Source organism: Schistocerca gregaria, chromosome 3 (genome assembly GCF_023897955.1).
Source record: "Schistocerca gregaria isolate iqSchGreg1 chromosome 3, iqSchGreg1.2, whole genome shotgun sequence".
NCBI classification, from domain to species: domain Eukaryota; kingdom Metazoa; phylum Arthropoda; class Insecta; order Orthoptera; family Acrididae; genus Schistocerca; species Schistocerca gregaria.
In genome coordinates this window covers 666,273,656-666,294,225 of record NC_064922.1, presented here as the reverse complement: position 1 = coordinate 666,294,225, position 20,570 = coordinate 666,273,656, and the positions used below count along the sequence as shown (strand labels likewise).

At 37.6% G+C, this 20,570-nt stretch overlaps 1 protein-coding gene across 1 annotated transcript in view; it reads left to right on the top strand.

Annotated features, from left to right (window-relative positions):
• The window catches only part of LOC126356161 (AP-2 complex subunit mu), a 41,418-nt gene that overhangs the window by 5,148 nt on the left and 15,700 nt on the right, over positions 1 to 20,570 (top strand). Inside the window, exons 3-6 of the mRNA XM_050006907.1 lie at positions 7,752 to 7,914; positions 8,243 to 8,461; positions 15,187 to 15,457; positions 18,407 to 18,640. Of these exons, the coding sequence (XP_049862864.1) occupies positions 7,752 to 7,914; positions 8,243 to 8,461; positions 15,187 to 15,457; positions 18,407 to 18,640 (887 nt within the window). The remainder of the gene's footprint in view (positions 1 to 7,751; positions 7,915 to 8,242; positions 8,462 to 15,186; positions 15,458 to 18,406; positions 18,641 to 20,570) is intronic.

The following is a 20,570-nucleotide window of genomic DNA, read 5'->3' as shown; positions in this document are numbered from 1 at the left end:
GTTTATGAAAGGACATGGAAATAATGTAAGTCTGTCATAGTAATGGTACTGACAATGTACAAATTGTTTCACGCAACAAGGGTCAGCTTGGATCTGCAGGATAACTTCATGTAGTCATGTAAATGAAGTACTTCGCCATCATAGAATTCAGTTTGGCGTGATTATAACCAAAGGAAATTCATAAGAAATAGTTTAATATGGAGCCTGCATCATAATTTTTAACGATTTGGAAATGGCAACGAACTGCAGTCATGTACTTCAGTGGCTGATGATCCCTAACTCTGCAACAACGGATTAATCCCCATGCAATGCATAATATGATATTGGACAAGAGATAATTATAGCTGTGTGATGTATCTGATGCCATAGCTTCTTAAAGTAAGTGTTTCACATGAAGAATTAACTATTAAGACCTCGTGCACAATTATTGTTGGTCATTGAACACTGACTGGAAGTAAGAACAAATTTCTCAGCACTATATGGGCCATTTATAAAGAATCAAACAGATGTTGCTAGCATTTTTGTTATTATCCATGAGACCTGTGCCCACCACCTTGTGCCTGAAGTTAAATAGTAGTCAAACCAGGGGCTGGAAACAGCCATGAACCAAACCAACTGAAACTTGAAACTTCATAGCAGATTGTGTGCCAGATCAAGACTCGAACTCGAGCCCTTTGCATTTCACAAGCAAGTGCTGTACAATCTGAGCTACCCAAGCACAAATAATGACCTGTCCTCACAACTTTACTTCTGCCGGTACCTCATTCCTTGGTTTCTCACAGTTTTAATCTGCCAGAAAGTTTCACATCAACGCACACTCCGCTGCAGGGTGAATATTTCGTTCTAGATTAAATTTATTTCATCTACTTCAAAGCTAGGCCAATGATCTCATCTCTAGAACAATCTCTCTTACATTAGAAATGGAAAAAAACTGCGTTCCAAAACGAATCATTTTTCTTAAGGGCATTATACCTTGACCTTTGGCAATCAAAAATTGAGTGACACAACTAAGGTATTTGAAGTATGAATAAATGTGCATGCTATCCACCACATTTGGCAATCTTGAGTTTCAGGAGGCTTACTATAAAACAGAAAAAATAAGCACAGTATACATTCCTTAAAGAGTAAAACATTTAGACAAGAGACAGAGGGGTAGTTCTAAACTGAGCACGGGCAACAAAAGGCACGAGAAGGGATTGCCAAGAGAGAAAGGGAAACTTTATAAAACATGTCATGAACGAAGGGAAAAGTGAAGTAAAGTGACGAGACTGACTGAAAATTGGCGAGCAAGTGAAAATGGGAGATGACGTGAGCATTTTCTTTACTGTTTGACAATGGAAATACAGATCATGCATGTTAATTTTTGGGAAACATTATGAGGGTGATGGGTGGAAATGTTTCACATTCTTCTTAAAACAGCATTTCTGTGCAGCTTGCAGGGTAGCTTGTTCCAGATGTGGATGGCAGTAGCATAGTAGTAGTTTACGAATGTTTTTTAAATCTAGGGTGCTAGATATGTGAACCCTTGTTTTACTTCTGATGATAGGACAGTTTTTTGATGTCTGATGCAAGTTACTGGGATGCTAGTGCACTGAACAGCAGATGAAATGGACATGGCATGCAATAGTCACAGTTGGTAGTGTTTTCAGTACTCGTGTCATAATGGATTACATCACAGCAGTGTGGATTAGAACAACAATTGATTGCACAAGTTCATGTTTCAGATTACGTGGAAATACATTCCAAAACTTTTGAGGGCATAGTGGCAAGTGGAAGTCTTCATGCATGTAGCAAATTTTCTGCCCCATTGAGATGCTCGTGCAAAGTTAGACCCAAGTTCTTCACTGTATTTTGGTAAGGTATTGGAATATGACCGAGAAGGATAAGAGGCAGTTGTTTGCAGAATTCAGAACTTATTGATTTAAGGTGGGATACTAAAATTACTTAGGACTTTGCATTTAGTTTACATCCTAGGTTTTGCACTCCTCTCCCTCTCACCACTGAAGACGCATTGTTCCTGTTGGTGATGGTAGTATTAATGACTTCAGGTCTAGCACTTGGGTAAAGCTGGAGAATGTAGGCCTAACAATATTTGTAAGGTAGATAAGGTAGAACAAATAAGATCAACAAAATAGGAAAACCGTAGTGACCTAGGACTGACCACTTTGGTATTACTGAGAGGACATGTTTCCAGGATAACGTTTTATTCCCACAGACAACATATTGCTGTCTGTTTTCCAAATTATTTTGAAATTATTTCAGTATACTATCTAAAAAATTTAACTGCCACCTTTTTCTGAGAAGTACGTCAAAGCTAATGGCATCAAATGCTTTGCAGAAGTCTAGTATTGTCAGTATTGTAGCTTGTGGTTATCCATGGCATAATGCAGTGTTAATGCTATGATGTTTATGTAAACTAGACTGGTATTCGTCCTAAATGTTGAACTTACGCCAGTGTTCATTAATTTAGCCATGAACGACAAAATCCAGTGCTTTGGATACAGTGTAAGAGGTTGATTGAATGGTAATCACAAGGTGATTGTGGGGTTTTGTTCTTAGGGATAGGTTGGAGTACACTTCTTTTCCATGTCGTGAGATATGCTCCTTTCACAAGAGATAAGTGTATGTTAATACAGGTAGGCCTAGTAAAGTATCTGTGTCATTCTTGATCACAGTGGTGCTGGTTCGCATTTCGTGTCGCATTAGAAGAGATTCTCATTTTTGCATTTCTTTTTGTGTATATTTTAATGCATGTTAGGTGGAAAGTGTCATAGTTATGTAGTCTGAGGTTTCTTGTGTGCAGTGGTTCTTTGCAGCAAGATGGTTGACTGGTCCTGGGAAAAATTCAATCAGCTGAGACCAGAAAAACAGTTTCTAATTTTATGTAAGCTTGCAGGTTTCTAATTTTACCTTACTGGCATTCCAAGCTACAGATTGTTTCACAGAATCACAGTTGTCATATCACTGTAAACAAATGAGTGTCCCTGATTTTGTTAGTGGGAACACATTGCTTTATGCTGTTTTGCAGCTTTCTGTATGCTTCGTAATGTTCCACTTTTGGATTTGCCTTGAAATGTAAGAGGTGCTATCCAAAATTTCTGGGACTGGTGCTGCCATCTGTTCAAAATCTTACCTTTGGACTAATGTCACCATCACCTCAAAGTAGTTCCCATCCGCACATATACACCGGTTGGTTGGGTGGGATGAATTCTTTGTGCACAATTCCCTTGGTATCAAAGAAAATGATGATCATGCTCTTCACCTGTCTCGCTTTTTTGGGTCTTGAATAGCCCAGGCCCTTCCACTGGGATGACTGTTGCTTTGTCTCTGGCTCATAACCGCAAATCCAGCCCTCATCACAGGTGATAATCCACGACTAGAAGGTTGGATCATCCGATACAGTCTGACGAAGGTCTGTGCACACTGTGCCTTCTGATTGCCACACACAGAGTATTACGGAAGTCACTGTGGACACACGTCCTCCCAGCTGAATGCAACTCCGCACATTGACTCATCAGATATACAGCTCTCACCACCTAGCAGTGCAAAGATCAACTACTCCTACTTTCTCTTTGGCAGCACCGCCCCTGAAAATTTTGGATTGCAGCTTGTATGTGAGCAGTATTCTTGTTCATCATTGGACTCAAGTCATTTGTCATCTGAGGAGAAAGATTTTTTCTTATATGTGCATATAGGACCACGTTCGTCAGAGAGCTATCAGATTATTAGTAACTTCATGAATTTTGTCATCAGTTGTGGAGAGTATAATTATGAGGGGGATCAAAAAGTTTCTAGCCTAACAAATAGAGAATGATAAAAGTTTCATAAGACCAGTATATTTTTCAGTATAATACCTATGTACATTAATACACTTGCTGGCATGCTCAGATTACTTCAAAAACCATTTAAATGAAAGGTCTTTGATTGCAAGTCCAATCAAGTATTCACAGCATCAGTCACTGCATCATCATTGTCAGTTTGTCATCCTTTGAGGTCTTCTTTTAGGTTTGGGAAAAGAAGAAAGTCAGGCAGAGCCAAATCTGGAGAATTGGCGGATGATGTAACAATTCTAAATTGGTCATGCAGAGTTTCCAGTGTTGTGAGGGCTTCATGTGGCAGTACATTCTCCTGATGTGAATGAACTCTGCGCGCCAATTTTCTGCACGTTTTTTTTTTCTTTCTCTCTCTCTCAAATGGCACAGGAGAGTGCAGTTATATGATGTATTGATAGTTATGCCCTTTTGCATGTAGTTGGTCAGTTCTGATTGCACCATTCAGTATCCACAGTATACACATGTAAATGGAAGTGCATATTCCATATTGTAATTCCATAAGGAAGGAAAATTAACATACTACTAAGCAACATCACAGATTTTGGAGGGTTTGAACTTTTAATCAATTATTTCATAAGATAATATATTAAAAACAAAGATTCCAAGACTTACCAAGCGGGAAAGCGCCGGCAGACAGGCACATGAACAAAACACACAAACACACACACAGAATTAGAGCTTTCGCAACTGGCAGTTGCTTCGTCAGGAAGGAAGGAAGGAGAGGGAAAAATGAAAGGATGTGGGTTTTAAGGGAGAGGGTAAGGAGTCATTCCAATCCCGGGAGCGGAAAGACTTCCCTTAGGGGGGAAAAAAAAAAAGACAGGTGTACACACACACACACACACACACACACACACACACACACACACACACACACACATATCCATCCGCACATACACTAGATAACTCTCGAAAAGTTGGCAGTGCGTGCTTTTGAATGAGTGGTAACAATACAGGGTGTTTCAAAAAGACTTAGACTCTAAAAATTCATATCAATTTATTGATGAAGGAAACAGAACTAGGTTTAGTGTTACTTTGTAGGGAAACACACAAAGGTTTTATGTCTTAAACTAAAGATGTTGTATGTGGCTTCTGTTGGTTATCCTGCACACATCCCAAACTTGCTCAGTGACAGAATAAATTCTTGCTCAAAGTTCAGGTAGAGAAGCCGGCAGAGGTGGTACAAACTTTCGACATATCCAGGTAAACCATCCCGTTGATGGTTTTCATGGGGAAAAAAGGAGCCGTGCACATCAATCTTGCTCAGTGCACAAAAAAAGTTGAGTTTAGGGCTATCACAAACATGTTGCAATGTTTGTTATGGATATTCGCTCCTCAAATCCAACAGTTGTTTGTTAACCTTGCCACTAAAGTGAAAAGTCGACTCATCAGAAAAGATGATTTTGTTCAAGAAATATTGATCCTCATGTAACTGATTTAACATATCCTCCGCACAGAAATTCTTTTGAGCAATTTTTGGTGTCTTTTTTTATTGCTTGTATGATCGTCAATCTGCACAGTTTCAAATGCAAACGGTTTCTCAACAAACGCCAAACAGGCGTCTGTGAGATTTGCAGTTCGTGAGATGCATGCCGGACTGATTCCATAGGTCTGTTGACAAAATTCTCACTCCCTGTGCTTGGATGAAGTGATGATTTCCCACGTCTTACTAAGCACCCTGTTTCTCCAGATTTTAATGCCACTCATAAATTGTGGGGGTACTAGGAGGATCTTTAGTGTTCTTGGTGTGGAAATTATGATGAACTGTTGTCGCCGACTTTGAATCATCAAACCTAAGTGCAGTGCTAGCACACTCGGGTCCAGTGATGGCAGCCATCTTTAATGCAACTGCTGCAAGTGGTCATTAAAGTGTAATTCGGCACTAGCAAACTACATGAGACAAAACTTCATGTATTTTCCTATAATACTACAATCACCTCTCTCGGTACTTTGAATCAATTTATGTGAATTTTCAAAGTTGTAAAGTCCTTTTTGAAATACCTTGTATTACTAATGTTTTCTGTAAAGCTAATTGAATCATTATACCCATGAACGTAAACAGCTGAGCTACAAATTTTAGATTTTGCCTAAAAACCAATTTTATTTATTCCTGTAGATGTGATATATCACATGAACACTGCACTAGAGAATTAAACGGTAAAAAATTTTAGCTGTTCTTGGGAGCAGAAAACATAGCGGGTGAATTCAATTTCAACTCGTTACATCTCACTAGCTACTTCGTCTTTTTTTGTTGCCATTACTGTGACTGCATTGTGTAGTGTAGGGGTTGTAATGGGAGAATGCTCAGGTCTGTATTCATGTCTCCCATTATGACATGTTAGTATTGTCACTGTAGAGAATATAATTATGGCTGAATGGAAGTCATCGATCTGATTTTTGGAGGCTTATAGGCAACTCACATTAAGTGTTTAAAACACTGTAGACTAACTTCATTGGCCATAAATTATGCCTGTCTTACTTTACCAGGGCTCAGTGCTCTTAAAACTTTCGTCTGAGATCAAATATTGTGTATCTTGCTTAGTCTCAGTCCTAAGAAACATATGCAGTGGAAGATACAGTTACTGGTGGTATGTGTGATTTTAGAAAGTTTGACACAGGATTGCAGCAGCAGCAGCAGCAAAGAAGTAGAGAACTCTAAGGCAAAAGGAAAAATGGAGATGTTGACGTTAACTAATGTTAAGTAATAACTACAGTGAAGGCTATTGTGGTGAGATAGTAGGAAAAGAGGCCAATAAAAAAATAATTACAATGTTAGTGCAATTGCAAAATAATGTTACAGAGACTGGAGGATATTACACTAGTTTGCTTTCCATGTTTTGGGACAAGGCAGTAGGGATCAAAACAAGAAAACAATGGCCATTACAGATGTTTACACAGTAACAAAGATGTAGCAAAGTGGATAGCTCTTATGGAATACACTTTAGAGGCCATGTTTACTGAGACTTTTTGCTTGTTGTATTGTTTATTTTCAAATGTATACCTTTTTGCCATTAACTGATACAGCCTGCATTTTCTACAGCAGTTTACCATATTTGTTGATATTTTAGAGATTTGTGTTTACCTGGTGGCAAAAATCCATTATGTGGCCATTTCATCTTCCTCTTTCAAAATAAATGTAATTTTTTCTTTTTTAAAGCAAAAATTGATCTTTGACATTGTTTATCACTTCTGTTCATAGTTACATTGTCAGAAAGCTTCTTCAGTTTGCAAATTAATTCTTTAAAACTATGTAACCAGGAGGGGCTTTTGATGCAACTTTTTCTGGCTGATAAGTCACCTCTCATGCCACTGTTATCTCCTATCTGCAGGGGTTCTGGGGTTGCGTGATACTTAACCATGTTATTAAGTCCCATACCCAGATTTAGTCATTCAGGGAAAGATTTGCAGTAACTTGAAGTATTCAGACAATAATTAGGAAAATCATGAAGATTCAGAACACAACAGTCATACAGGAGTGGACTGTGATCATTCCCTGCCCTGTCCTGATCCTGTCTATCTCTCTCTATCTCTCTCTATCTCTCTCTATCTCTCTCTATCTCTCTCTATCTCTCTCTATCTCTCTCTATCTCTCTCTATCTCTCTCTATCTCTCTCTATCTCTCTCTATCTCTCTCTATCTCTCTCTATCTCTCTCTATCTCTCTCTATCTCTCTCTATCTCTCTGAGACACACACACACACACACACACACACACACACACACACACACACACACACACACACGTGTATTCACACCCTTTCCTGGCCCTTCCTTGTGCCCTTTACCTAAAATGGCATAGATTTCCCCCCATTGTACATCAAGTGGACAGAGAAAGACACAGCGTATTCACTTGTGTAACATCTGTAGAGTGCCCATAAAGAAATTTCTGTTTAAATTTCCATATTTATTATTTTCACAGCGAGCAAATATATGGCTTGCCGCAGTAACAAAGCAGAATGTGAACGCTGCCATGGTGTTTGAATTTCTGTTGAAGATAATAGATGTTATGCAGTCCTATTTTGGAAAGATTTCAGAAGAGAATATCAAGAATAACTTTGTGCTCATTTATGAATTACTTGATGGTGAGGACATAAAAACTTGCTTATTTTTTTCATACAGTTAACTCTTTGAGGAAATGCAGATATTAAACACGCACAGTCATTCGAATGCATTTTATGGTAGTTTCTCTTGGACTTTTATTTCTTTTGTGTAATTGTTTGTTTGTATTACTTTAATAATTACTTAAAAATTGATTTTTGTACATACAAATATTTCTTATTGTAAAATTAGTTTTCTCATTATTAATGTCAGTAGACATATATTTATTGTTATATGTTGCAAAATGCATATACTTGAAAATCATTTGACAAAGGGAATTAATTGATAATTTTGCTACAAAATTTTTTGCAGAAATCTTGGACTTCGGTTATCCTCAGAATTCAGACACAGGTGTTTTGAAAACTTTCATAACACAACAGGGAATAAAATCTCAGACTAAGGAAGAACAAGCACAGATAACATCGCAAGTTACTGGACAGATTGGATGGCGTCGAGAGGGTATAAAATACAGAAGGAACGAATTGTTCTTAGATGTCCTTGAATATGTTAATCTTCTGATGTCACCACAAGGTGTGTGTAAAATAGAGTACCTAATTGTGGGAAGACTAGTCGAACTGAGAAGCTTAAAAAGAAATTATACTTCAGTGGTTTGAATGCAATCTGTTTCTCTTAGTTAAAAATGAGTGTCATATCAATTTTCAGTTTTAAGTTAATGGATGCTGAAGATTCATTATGAAAGAATTATACTGTTTTCATATATCACTCATTGAATTGAATGTAGGCAGTGCATGGCTTTTTCTCCCTTGACACTTGAGATAGATTCTTCAAGGAAAAATATTTTTAGGGGAGGGAACGGAAAGCATTTTCAAATATTCACATTTTTTAGGGGCTGTAAAGAAGGCTCATTTTATCTTACAAACTGATTGAAAGATATTGCATAAATCTAATAGGGGTTTCTTTCAAATTTTAGAATCATTTACCCTAGATGATATTTAAATATTAAGATTAATCACATGTTGTAAAGTAAATTGCCAAGAGATTTCAGATATTTTACTGCATCCTTCACATTTTGAGTGCTAAACTTACAAATACTATATATTCCAGCTACTGTTTGATTTGGCAAACCAATCTGTTACCATTCATTAAGACTGACAAATTGTGTGCATTGGGTTGAAACAAGGAAAAGTACTGTTCAGGGAACACTTACAATTTCTCTTAACTACTGATTGAAGTGTGGGGTCCCAAGTTGGCTATTATAGACAGCCAAAATCACATGCACGAGGAAAGCAACTAAATAAATGGAGAGTTGAACAGAATGGACATGGTGTTGAGAGGAGGATATAAGATGAACATAGACAAAAGCAAAATAATGGAATTTAGTAGAATGAGGTAAACTGATGTTGAGGGAATTAGATTAGGAAATTAAACAATTAAAGTAGTATCAGTTTTGCTATTTGGGCAGCAAAATAACTGATTATAGTGGATGTAGAGGAGATATAAAATGTAGACTGGCAGTGCAAGAAAAGTTTCTGAAGAAGAGAAAGTTGTTAACATAGAGTATAGATTTGAATGTCAGGAAGTCTTCACAGAAAGTATTTGTATGGCATGTAGCCATGTATGAAAGTGAAACATGGGTGACAGAGTTTAAACAAGAAGAAAATAGAAGCCTTTGAAATGTGGCACTACAGAAGAATGCTGAAAATTGGGTGGCTAGATCATGTAACTAATGAGGAAGTATTGAATAGAACTGAGGAGCAAAGAAATTTGTGCCACAAACTGACTAGAAGAAGGGATTGGTTGGTAGGACATATTTAGAGACAGCAAGGGATCGCCAGTTTAGTACTGGAGGGAAGTATTGGTGGGGGGGAGGGGGAGGGGGGGGAGTTAAAAATAGAGGCAGACCAAGAGATGAATACGGTAAGATACAGGTTGCAGAAGTTACTCGGAGATGAAGAGGCTTTCACAGGATGGCGTATCATGGAGAGCTGCATGAGACCGGTCTTTGGACTGAAGATGACTGCAACAGCAACAACAGATCTGTCATTACTGTTTTTTTACATCTTTTTGCTGTCTTGTATCTTCACTCCGCACTCTCTCTTACCGTTAGCCTGAGAAGTGACCTCAGAAACCTCATCTCAGCTGCTTGTTTTCTTCAGGCCCACCTTTCATGACCATAAATGAGAGCAGGCTTAGCCACCACATTGTGTAGTTTGTTAGCTCTTTCGTTGTAATTCTACAAAGATTCCTCTTGGAAAAAACATTTATAGCGTTATATTTCTATTTTCAAACCCCGTCTGAATTAATTTTGGATATTGATCGCTCTGTCCTTAATATTTAAAACAGGTTTACCTGTTTTATTTTTCACTGTTTCTGCTCCTCTTGTTTCCCTTCCATTGCTGTTACTTTTGTTTCATTTACAAGTTTTCAAAACGTTACGAAATTTCAACACATTTTCTTGCAAAGCACTTCCACTGTATGATAGGAAGCACACCTAGTAAACAGATCCATTTGGTAATTCTCTCCACATTTTCTTCCTTTGGCAGTAATCTCCATTTGGACTTTCATACCTTCAACAGTTCTTATTGTTCGTGAAAGTTGATAAACGGTCTCCTTCTCCTCATCTGAAAACTTTCATTTAACGCAATTATGAGGTAAAGTTTCTGCAGTTAGTCATCACAAAGTAAATCACATGGCATATCAATTGTCATCCATTTATATTGGTCATTGTAGATGGGATATGATTTTTTCTCATGATATTTTTAAATGTTCAGTATAAATCCTCTTTGAAATAAAGTATATGATCTAGTGTGTACTGTATTTTCTGTTGTGCATTCTGAACTGCTGTGCAATTAAGTGGAAAAAAGATCCAGTTTCTAGATGTCAGGAAGGGGGAAAAGCTTTGAGAAATTCCATTCAAACTATTGTTGGAGGCAATTTTTGGTTGTGCGGCTATGTATAGGAAGACAAACTTACATTTACAAGACCACAATGGATGATGTGATGGTACTGGTCATACATACATTCACATATGAAAACTTAGTGCTGGACCAGCACTCAAACTGGAACCTTTGCCTTTTATGGACTCTGTTAACAAAGCTACCCGGGCATATCACCATGCGGGGTAGTCGTGCGGTCTATGGCGCCTTACCATGATTTGCTCGCCCCTCCCCCCTGTTGGGGTTTGAGTCCTGCCGTGTGTGTGTGTGTGTGTGTGTGTGTGTGTGTGTGTGTGTGTGTGTGTGTGTGTGTGTGTGTGTGTGTGTCCGTCCTTAGTGTAAGGTAGTTCAGGTTGGATTTAGTAGTGGATAAACCTCGGGACCAATGACCCTAGCAGTTTCGTCCCATAGAACTTACCACAAATTTCCAAACTTTTCCGGGCCCATCTCATGACTCTCACTTGCAGTGTTACTTCTGTCAGTACCTCTCTCCTTTCACAGAAAGTTTGCTGCATACCTTGCGGAACTAGAGCTTCTTACAAGGCATACAGTATTACTTTTTGTGAAGTATTTAAGGTAGGAGACAGCTATTGATGAAAGTAAAGCCACAAAAATGATGCAGTTGGTAGAGAATGTGCTGGAAAAAGGCAAAATTTCTGGGTTTTTACTCTTTTAGGGAGTTTTAAATTTGTACACGCTCGGCAGCTGGCACACAAATATGCTATGATCTCAATGCAAAATTGTGGAGCAAATAACATATTGCTCGCTTCTGGTAGTTGAGGGTGTATAAGCCCCATGAAAAGGCTGGGAATTTTTTCATTGGGGAAAATCACAGGAACATATTTTAGAAGTCCAGGAATTTTTCATGTTTTCAGTTTGCAGTTAAATTTCAGTAGCTTTGACTGGTAACAACTGATAATCTAACATTGAATTTTACTTCAGCCCATGACTGCAGCAAGAAAACATAAACAAGATAATAATGACAAACTTAAACTTAGGTTTCCCAGTTCATGCACAATCATCTGCCAACAGCAAAGTGTTGGAGGCTTAAGAACAAAGATTGTGCACTACTTCATAACAAACTGCTTTTGATGAGTGTGACATCACAACTGGGTACATTTCTAAAGGTCTCCACACACGAACAACATATCACAGTGACCCATCGCATGAGCAGCTGATCACTTTGTAGATTGCGCATGTGTGGGCAGATTGCAGCAGTCAGTCACTGATTGCTGGTTTCCTAGAAATCCCAAGCAAACTGACAGATCTCATGCAATTCAGGCACACAATATGGCTGCCTGGCTAATGCAGGGGTGTGTGACATTATGGCTGCAGCTCTTCTCTTTATTCATTAAACGTGGTTGTGCGGTTTCATTTATTTTCTCCTTTTCCATGTTGAATAAGAAATTTACTTTAGGTTTTGAGAAGTGAAGGGGAAGCCAGAATTGCCATTTATATCAAAAAGTAATACCAAATACACTCCCAAATTTTGCAGCGATTAGCATTTAAGCTTGTGCTACAGAGGTAGAATTGATGGGAAGTGTATAGTTGTGGTACAATGGGCTCCCCCTTTAGATATTCCGGTATTTATGAAATAATTGTGTGTTGATAAAGTTTTTACTTCTAAATTGATGTATGTACCCAGTAATGTTGAGGGTACATTTTGGTTTAAATGTTCAGTGCAAATCTGATAAAGTTAAATCAAAATCCTTGCCCGACCCCTTAGCTGAATGGTCATTTTGTGTGACTGCCATGTAGCAGACCCAGGTTTGATTCCTGGCCAGGTCAGAGATTTTCTGTGCTCAGGGTGGTGTGTTTGGTTGACTCCACCATTATTTCATTAACAAAATGCAAGTTGCCCAGTGTGGTGTCAATTCAAACTACTTGCAATTAGGTAGCTGAACTTCCCCATTTGGGGCTCCCAACCATTCATGCCATACAATCATTTCATATTTTTTGCTTAAATCCCTTGTCATTTCATAAATCTTAACTCTCATCCACAGTTTATAACAAGTTGCAGTAATCAGTAGTGCATTATTGACCCCTCTATATATGCATCAAGTAAATTGTGTAAATACTTGAAGTTATAAGACTCGTGAATAAAAAGGAATTGAGGACTAATAAACAGAATACGAATCATATTAACAAATTGAAAACATATACACAACCTATTCAATGTTGGTGTAAAATTTAATAAATTCTTTTAAGTAACCTACAGTTTCTAAACAAGTTTAGTAAATCATCATTCTCATTTATTATAAATTTTTTTTGTAAGCCTGGGCTTTAGTCACAATGACGCATCTACAAAATTGGCTGTTTCGACATACCTTCATCGCTGTCTTGTTGTTAAAGCTGGGAAATTGCTAAATGAGTGTAAAAAGTTTAAGAACCATTATATTTCAAGATTATCAACAGTACGAAGTTGATAGTGGCGGTGATACCATTTCTATTATTCAAAAATTTCTTTTGCCCTCATCTCAAAACAGTTTTTGTAGATAACTCCAAACCACCAAAGTAATCCTGGGGATACAAAACTCAGCTACAACTGCTGCTAAATATAGCAATTCAATTTTCATAGAGCAGCTTCTTGAGAAAGTGACTTTTATGATTCTGATTGAAATAACTTGGCAAATCACTTAAGTGTAGGGCATGAAAATGAGCGACCAATTACAGGCAATATCACATTAAGGCGGTTGGCTAATTAGACAATAATGCATTCAGTGGACTTCTGCGATCTCTCATGTTCGCAACTCTTTAACATTTCACAGGTAAAGGTTGCAAGTGGTGGTCTCATATGCGTTGTTCTCAGAGTGAATTTCATTTTACAGAGGACAAATTATGTTAATATGGAATGTGCACTGGTTTTCATAAATTGAGCATTTGACTCTCCTTCAAAACTTAAAGCTTCAATGACCAGCCACATAGAATAGTTTCAGACCCAGATGATCAGACTTTTATGCCTTAATTTAAAATTTTACTGACACAGTTGTGGGTAACAAATACTAAAATAACTAATGTTATGTGTGAAAGCTTAGCTTTTCTTGTAGCTATACTGCAGTTTTAGTAATTTAAACCATTACCTTTTCCGTTACGTTGCTGTTGGTTGACTGCAGCTTATCTTAAGTTGTGCTGTCTTTGGCTGGCTAGAGTATGTGACATGAGCTATGATTGGCTGACAAAACCACCTCACAATCTCAATTTTGATAATAAGAAAATATGCAGTACACATGTTGCTGCACATCAAAGATCTTTTCAAACACCCCCCCCCCCCCCCCCCCCCTCCCTCCTGGGTTTAGTTTCCTAAAGTGCCAGGAAGTTCTACCCCAGAGTGTGTAAAACCTTGACCATTCAAATGATTGATAACTTCTACAGCTCCAAGGGAAAGTGTATTGTAATTTAGTAGAGAAAGTGCTATTTTCACCCAGGGAAAATGTGTTTTTGACTGAGAAGTCTGGGAAAATCCAATAATCTTTTTCCTTGAGTGTGTATACACATTGTAGTCATAACTGAAATTGTGCTACTTTAATGTAATCACCTCATTGGTGCAATTGTTCTCTGAAAGTAATATGTAACATTGAGTCCTGCTGCAGTTTCCCTAATACATAGTGAAATTTCTCAGTCCAAACCCTATGGCACTATCAAATTTTAACAAAAAATTCTCTAGAGAGTAACAGTTTTTCAAGACATCTGTCATATTCTTTACATTCAATTCATATGACTAGGCTCATTCTTGCTAGTTAAAGAAAAAAAGTTTCTTATTTCCTCTGCATCAGACATCAGAAGTTTTGTGAGATCAGTCACAATGTATGTTTACAACTTCACTTAGAATGTTCAGTTAGAATGGACTGCTATTAAAACACTGACAAGTACATGTCTGTATCAACTTCTTATCAGAGTATCTCCACAATGAGTCAAATAGTCAGGTCCCATGTCCACTGTAAGCTTAGTCTTGAGTAGTGGCATTGAATTGATATAGCTTCATTAATCATTTAAAAATATTTTTTCTTCATATTTGTTGCTTTCTTCAGATAGGCATGCCTTATTCCACACAATATGTGCAAGTTAAAGCACTTCTCCACAACTTTCATCTCAGGTTACTTTTCATTCACGAATAGTGAATAATGCTGATACTAAAAAAAACTGAATGTCAAGTCCACTAACATAATTGTCAGCTTAATATTTATTGATCGTGCTCTCACAATAGCTGTCTCCTAAATTTTTAATGTTACTAGAATCACAGCTAACAAGAAATTAGTGGAAATGTGATTGTGAGTGTTAGTAAAACAAAAACCTGATGTGAAGTATTATACAAAACTATATTCACTTAATGTTAATTTTTGTGTGTTAAATTTCTTGCAGGTCAAGTACTGTCAGCACATGTTGCTGGTAAAGTAGTCATGAAATCTTACCTCTCAGGTATGCCAGAATGTAAATTTGGTATCAATGATAAGATAGTCATGGAAGCCAAAGGAAAAGGTCTGACTGCAGGTGGTGATGATCCAGCACGTTCAGGGAAGCCTGTAGTTGTCATAGATGATTGTCAGTTCCATCAATGTGTGAAGCTATCAAAATTTGAGACGGAACATTCCATCAGCTTCATTCCACCTGACGGAGAATTCGAGCTGATGAGGTAAAATCTACTAAATATTTTGTCTCAAGAGTTTTATCCATTCAGGGTCAGGCACTTGTCTACAGTTAGATAAACGAGTAGTAATGCCAGGATGAAGTTCCATGTGTAAGCAGAGGGAGATTTGAGAGGGTGAGGAGAGGAGAGTGCAGGGAAATTTTGTAAGAGAGTCTTCATGCAAAAAACCATAACCTGTATTAGTGTTAATGTACTATAGTCTAGTTTGTCCAAGACAAAACTAACAATGCTCTTTTGTCAGAGAGGTCTATACTTTCAATATGATGAATCAGAACCTGTTACAAAAGGAACTAAAACCATCTGTGACTGCACGGGCAATGGATCTGTAATGGATTGACTTTCATACCAGTAATGCAGTATTTGACATTCGGTCTAAATGCCAAACTTATTTATCCTTAAGGACGTCATTAAAGTTCCTTTCTTTGTTAAGAGGTTTCTGCTACCGCCATCATCAGATATCAAAAGCTTAGAATTAACAGAGTAGAGTTTGCCAGTACTAAAACCTATGCCTAGTGGAATAGATATAGGTTTTAGTACTGACATAGCATACTCTTTCAAAATTCCACACTTTCAATACCAATAGGCAATCCAGATGTTTTAATTACAAAATGCCATCAAAGGGTGTCGTCATACAATTTGTGACAACAAAATACGTCAGTTTTTCCTCTTGAAGGTAGAGGTTACCATCATAAGCTTGAATTTTTATTCTTTAATTCACTGTAGCAAAAAGACTTCAAATATTTTATAGAAGGATGTCACTGGGAAGCACTTATTCCCTTATCAGCACTAAAGTCTTCCTCCTGCTATATTGTTTATAAAAATGCCCACATAAACTCAGTTTTGTGAAAATCACCTGTTGTTGTGGTCTTCAGTCCTGAGACTGGTTTGATGCAGCTGTCCTTGCTACCCTATGCTGTGCAATATTCATCATCTCCCAGTACCTACTGCAACCTACATCCTTCTGAATCTGTTTAGTGTATTCATCCCTAGGTCTCCCTCTATGATATTTACCCTCCACGCTGCCCTCCAATACTAAATTGGTGATCCCTTGGTGCCTCAGAATATGCTCTACCAACTGATCCCTTCTTCTAGTCAAGTTGGGCCACAAATTTCTCTTCTCTCCAATTATATTCAATACCTCATTATTCAGCATTCAGCATTCTTCTGTAGCATCACATTTCGAAAGCTCTATTCTCTTCATGTCTAAACTATTTATCGTCCACTGAAAGAGAGAGAATCTATAGGAAATCACCTATAGAAATAATATGTCAATAGTGTTATTTCTTTCACCCACTGGGGAAATCTTAGGATCATTTTTTAACTTACACACACACACACACACACACAGAGAGAGAGAGAGAGAGAGAGAGAGAGAGAGAGAGAGAGAGAGAGGAGGGGGGGGGGTGTTTTGCAATCAATTTCACTGTGTTTTAGTTGAGACTGAGAAATTCTCTTTATTGTTTGTGATATGAGGATGGTTGTGACCTCGTCATATTTTATTACATCCTGTCACAGGCTAACGGTTGTTAAGGACAAATGAGTTGGCATTTAGACCAAATGTCACAACCAGTCTTATTACTGGTATGAAAGTCAGTTCATTAGAGGTCCATTGCTTGTAAATTTACAGCTTGTTTTAGTTCTTTTGTAACAGTGACACATAGCAGGTGTGAACCTCTCATATTGTTGTCAGGCTGACCACCATCTCTCCATTTGAAGCAGATTGCTTTGAAGAGATTTATGAAGACACCATTGTTAGGGCTACAACCAAGCCATACATAAGCAATTCATTTATACCATTTCTAGAAGTTGAATGTGACAGTGAACTGGTATACATAAAATCACTGAAAAGAAAACAGATAAAAAATGTTGTATGTGAGTGTCAGTTATGTTACATCAGACTCAGTTTCTACTTCCTAAAAATTTAAATAATGATGAACATAAGCTTTCAATATGATAAAATTGAATAAATGTATTTTAAGTGCTTGCAGTCAATCTAGCACTGATCAAAAGAGCAAATAATTAAATGTAATTGTATCACAGCTTTGCAATTGAGTTTTAAAGTTTCAATTGCCAATTTGCTATTTTTACAGCAAAGCTGCTTCTATAAAAATCTGAATTCTTCAATTAGGCTGAAATATTGTCTCTTTATTAAATTTCAAATTTTAATAACACTCTGTCCAGGTTCCACTGGACCTCCCTTGTCTCCACAAGAGTTTGCAACTGATTCTCTGATTTTTGTTGAGTTCAGTCTAACTCTAGAACTTTCTAGAATGTTTGGAGTTGTGGAGCATGCTGGTTGCAGAGCGATTACTTCTTTTCCCCCCTAAAGATGCCACTTTGCAGAGCCAATGTTTACCAAATTTTTCCAACTAATGGCCAGGAAAGTCTCTGTGAAGTCACCAAAACTCTGCTGAATCCCAGTTGGAGTGCAGAAACTCCAGTCCAGACTATGTCATGGCTGAGATATTATGAAGAGCCATAGTGCACTGTTTCATGAGGGGGAGGGTGGAGGGGTAGCCTAACAAGAAACTGGTACCCCAGATTCTGTACGGAAATCTTCAGGAAATCACATTAATGTTCATATCTATCTCATTGACTTGTGAGGTTGCATACAAAATTACTCTCGAAATTAAACTGTGGATCAAATTACTATTCTAGCAACTTCCCCTACTGACTTGGAAAGGGTATATTCTATAGTCTGCAAATTGTTTTGGGAAGAGTATTAAAAGTATCTTAATATATTTCAATGAGCTTAACTATTGTACTTCAATAATGTGACAAAATAAACTGTTTGTAGTCAAAATAAATAAGTTTCATGATGCCAAGGTTATATTATGCCCTTTTTTGTGAAACTAATGAATATATCTTTATTTGTGTGTGGAAAATTGCTGTAGGTATTAAGTTTGTTGAGACTGGTTTGGTGGTCCTTTTCAGGTACCGTACGACAAAAGATATCTCATTGCCATTCAGAGTTATTCCTCTTGTGAGAGAAGTGGGACGTACCAAGATGGAAGTGAAAGTTGTTCTGAAATCTAACTTCAAACCTTCCCTTCTGGGTCAGAAGATTGAAGTTAAAATCCCAACACCCCTGAATACATCAGGTGTACAGTTAATTTGCCTAAAAGGGAAAGCTAAGTACAAAGCATCAGAAAATGCAATTGTGTGGAAGTAAGTGTTAGAAGTTAAAAAGGTAGTACAAAAAAGTCAAAATGCTTGAATTGTTACACCTGTTCACAGTACTTAATGGTTCATACATATTGCTGAAAGTTGTTGTTTATACTCTGTTGTGATTTTATGTTGAGTTACCAATTATGCTGGTACAGTAATGAAAGTCTCAGAATTATGTAATGTACCCTCAATACTAATGCTAATATTTAACACAATTTTGGTGCATAAGAATGCTAAAATACAAAAATTAATACTGTAACTACTGATCCAAAGATTCTGGCTCTGGTCTGGAGGTAGTCAGTTAACTGCTTCAATCTATATTGGTAATAAATCTGTAAAAATGTTTTTCATCTTTCTGTGAACACGGTAATCTCCAAAACTGCTAGACAGATTTCCATGAGGTTTTCATTTGTAACTTAAGTGTAGGTAGGGCTACTATATAGGCTCTAATTCATCAAATTTTGCATATGTTCCACTTCTCTTCCAAAACCAGTGGACTGATTTCAGCCAAACTTGGCACACATCACATACACTTCGGAAAGAATCATTGTGGAGCTACGAACCACCTATCGGTGGGTTGGTTGTGGGAGAGGGAGGGGGGGGGGTGTGTGAAAATAGTGAAGGTCAGCATGCATGAATACTCAGATGTTACTCATCCAGTACTAGAGAGTGAGAGCACTTAGTAACTTGCAATAACCTTAGCAATAATGATGAAAAGAAAAAGGTTTATCATTGGTTACATTTTTGTTGTCCATGCAGTAAAACGGTTGAAACAGGCATCACATTACAGTGATCGCTTCTTTACTACTCTAGTCACAATGCATTTAGCTGATAGTATCCATGTATACTGTTACACAATACATATTTCAGGAGATGTAAGGGAAGGAGGAGATAGAGTGAAAGGGAAGAAGAGAGAGACGGAGAGGGAAGTAGTAGCAGGTAGAGGGGGCAGAAGGAGGTGGACAGAGAAGGGGAAGGAGGAAGTGGGAACTGGAAATAAATACATTTCAGGGCAACTTTAGGTACTTAAGTAGCTTTTAACAAAAATAATTAGCTACAACAGCCAAAGGTTTCCTGTATAAGGAGCCACAGTTGAAGCTCCAGATAGTAATGTTAACAATCTATGAAAAGATAGATTGCTACTTCCTGTAAAGAAGACGTGTTAAGTTGCAGACAGGCACAAATAAGACACTTACTTGAAGTTTTTGTCTTCAGCCTTCATCAGCAAAAGGGACACACACACACACACACACACACACACACACACACACACACACACACACACATTCATAAACACAAGTAAGCATGCCTGAGGTGCTGGTTGCTTGTGTGTGCAGTGTGTGTTTCTCTTTTGCTGCTGAAGGCTGTGGCCAAAAAAGACCTATTTGTGCCTGTCTGTAATTGAACATGTCTTTTTTATGGTAAGTAGCAATCCTTTTTTCCCTACATTGTTGTATAAGGAATCAGGCCCTGCAAGTGTCGTTTTGAAAAGGATGAAGGAGGAGATTCAGGATATCCTCTGACCCTTTAGGTGGGAAACTGCCTTTAAAGATGGCAGTTGGTAATAATAAATACCATCAGAATGCAGAAAACAATGGAAGTCACTGTATGAAAGACACACAAAGTGTATTAGACAAAAAGAAAATAGAAGTGTTTGAAATTAGGAGGTACTTACAAAATAGCATGCAAAGGATTTTATGGCATAAGTTGACTAAAAGAAGGGATCATGTGATAGGACACATTGCAGGGATTAAAAAAATCATCATTTAAATAGTGGAAGTAAGTGTAAGGGTTAAAAATTGTAGTAAGAGACAAAGGCTAAACTACAGTAAGCAGGATAGGGAGTGTAGAGAGCTGTACTGAACTAGTCATGAGACGGAAGTCCACGAAACCAATGACGACACACAAATTACCAAATGATTTCTCACAA